Genomic DNA, 2575 nt, shown 5'->3' with positions numbered 1-2575 from the left:
GACTGTCACACTTGTAAAAGTAGAAGTTTTGTAACAAAAAAAGGGAAGTGGTTGATCTTACAGTCCAGAAAGGGAGGACCCTAGGACCATCAAGAGAGGAACGCACAAATAGAATGTGGGACCTTATCCAGAGAAGCAGCAGCGCCAGAGATGGAGGCAGAGATGGGGTCATGAAGAGAGGGACTAACAACTGGTGACCAGGAGCAGACTTGCAGAATGTGGCCTTTTGGAGATGTAAATTATTATGTATGAGAGAGAGAGAGAGAGACTGTACTGCTAACTGCAAGGTTGGTAGTTCAAACCCTCCAGCTCCTCCTAGGTAACCCTGTACAGGGTCTCTGTGAGTCAGAACTAATTCGAAGGCACTTAAAATAGCAACAACAACAATTTTTCCCTAAAATGTACTGAGACAATAATATTTGGAAACCAACCATTAATGGCAATTTGAAAATTGCCAGGGAAAAAGCTTCAGCAATAAAGTCATTTGAGGTGCTGTGTTTTCCAAAAGCAGTCTTGATTTGTAGAAATTGTTAATACACAATTTCTAATTCAATATATACTCTTGAAAGACAATTGAAAGATATGGAAAGGGGGAAAAGAAACAAAACAAGTTTTGCCATGTCTTGTGAATAGAGATATTCACAACCTTGTGCAACCCACTCCTGTTTCTACTTCACCAGCATCTGCCACAGAGCCTGGTGCAGAAGGGCTATCAGCTACTGAGAGTGGCATAAGAAGCCAGGCTGCTGAGCTCAAATTTCAGCTCTGCCTCGATTGACTAGCTGTGACTTAGGAAGTTATTCATCTAAACACTGCATCCATTGTGTAATCTGTATATGGAGCTCATGTTGTAACTTAAATGAACATTATTGTTATAATAATTAAGTCAGTTGACACATGAAAAGTCCAAAGCAAGAACCTAACAATTAGTTTAGTGCTGAAAAAATAATAATAAGTACTATTTATTCCTGAAACACAAGGTAGCAGATTTCTCTTACTAAAGCAATGTTTTAAGACATAGATTTGTTTTGTAAACTTGCAACCAAATTAAAAGGTTAAGTGCAAACATAATTGACATGTTTCAGTATTCAACCAACTATAACTTTTGGTCTTTCGAAGATTAATTTGGTAATCAATATTAATAATTTTTAAAATTCAAACTTTAATAGAATCTTAACATTTTCTATGTCTGTTAACATGCCTGTCATATTCTCTTTCACAAAGGCCTTGAAAGGAAAGTAGAGGAGGTACTGACCCTCATTTCAGATGAATTTGATTAGCTATGAGAATATTTGTGGAAGCTAAGAAAGAAATACATTGCAAGTGTTACTGTTCTTGGTATTATTGTGGATGCAAATTATTTTGTATTTTTATAATAAGGTTTTATATGAAAGCCTTATGAGTTTAATCTTATGCCTTGGATACCTAAACTATAGATTTTAGTGATTAATCTGATTCTGTTGAGTAATGGGCCTGATTGTTTTACAAGGACATGTATTGTTCCTTCATGAAGACTCATTGAACAAGGTTATATTTAAAGCTCAGCTATGTCAATTTTGGCTAAAAGGCATGAACATTTAAAGTAAAAAATATGCCAAAGATAATTGTGTAAAAAATAATGGGTATTTGTAGTCCAAATACATAACTTCTATGAAGGTTATCATTCTATATATTTGAACACTTGATTTTGCTTTGTTTATATAGATATATAAGATCAGCTGTTGTTAGTTTCAAAAGAATCATTAATTCTGTTTTCCAGATGTAAAAATAAAGCTCAGATTCCTAGGACTCTGTCCTTTCATTTTCACACATTTAAAAGAATGGGTAGCTTTTCCACATAAGAGTAACTTTATATAACTAAAAATGTATACAAGATTCATATCCAAAATTATTCTTCTTGGACAAATAGTAAAATTTGGTGGAAAAATAAGGCCAAGGAAATTTTGTTATTCTGGGCATAATCTTGAAACATTTGAATATGCTTGTTTTTAAAATGTCTTATTATTATTTTAATTTTTAGGAAAATCCCGATGGATCCCCAGTATTTATTGCCTTCAGGTCCTCTACCAAGAAAAGTGTGCAATACGATGATGTACCAGAATACAAAGACAGATTGAGCCTCTCAGAAAACTACACTTTGTCTATCAGTAACGCAAGGATCAGTGATGAAAAGAGATTTGTGTGCATGCTAGTAACTGAGGACAACGTGTTTGAGGCACCTACAGTAGTCAAGGTGTTCAGTAAGTAGTCTGCAGTATAACTGCTAAGTGGGATTGATGGCTGGTACTAGAAAATATTCTTTAGAAATAAGACTGAACTCTGTAGTGGCTCCTCAGCAGGCATCTATGTAAGAGTACTTCTAGGCATCTTTATTCTGCTCATGCATGCTCTCAGCCAGGAAAACAAAAGGCCTGCAATTTAAATAGATTTGCATTGAGGAACTAAAAAAAAAAAAGTGCTCTCTGTTGTTTTGTTGGGTAAAATTTCGTGTGATAAAGGAATACTCCTACTGTGATATTTAAGTTTTTAAGTATTTAAGTTTTCTGATACATTATATTTAACTTTCACTAACATA

At 34.5% G+C, this 2575-nt stretch overlaps 1 protein-coding gene across 1 annotated transcript in view; it reads left to right on the top strand.

Annotated features, from left to right (window-relative positions):
* Positions 1 to 2575, top strand: part of ALCAM (activated leukocyte cell adhesion molecule) — a 162204-nt gene that overhangs the window by 67496 nt on the left and 92133 nt on the right. The window contains exon 2 of the mRNA XM_006872288.1: positions 2021 to 2240. Coding sequence (XP_006872350.1) covers positions 2021 to 2240 — 220 coding nt within the window. The remainder of the gene's footprint in view (positions 1 to 2020; positions 2241 to 2575) is intronic.

Source organism: Chrysochloris asiatica, unplaced genomic scaffold (assembly GCF_000296735.1).
Source record: "Chrysochloris asiatica unplaced genomic scaffold, ChrAsi1.0 scaffold00191, whole genome shotgun sequence".
NCBI classification, from domain to species: domain Eukaryota; kingdom Metazoa; phylum Chordata; class Mammalia; order Afrosoricida; family Chrysochloridae; genus Chrysochloris; species Chrysochloris asiatica.
This window is presented reverse-complemented; position numbering and strand designations above follow the sequence as displayed.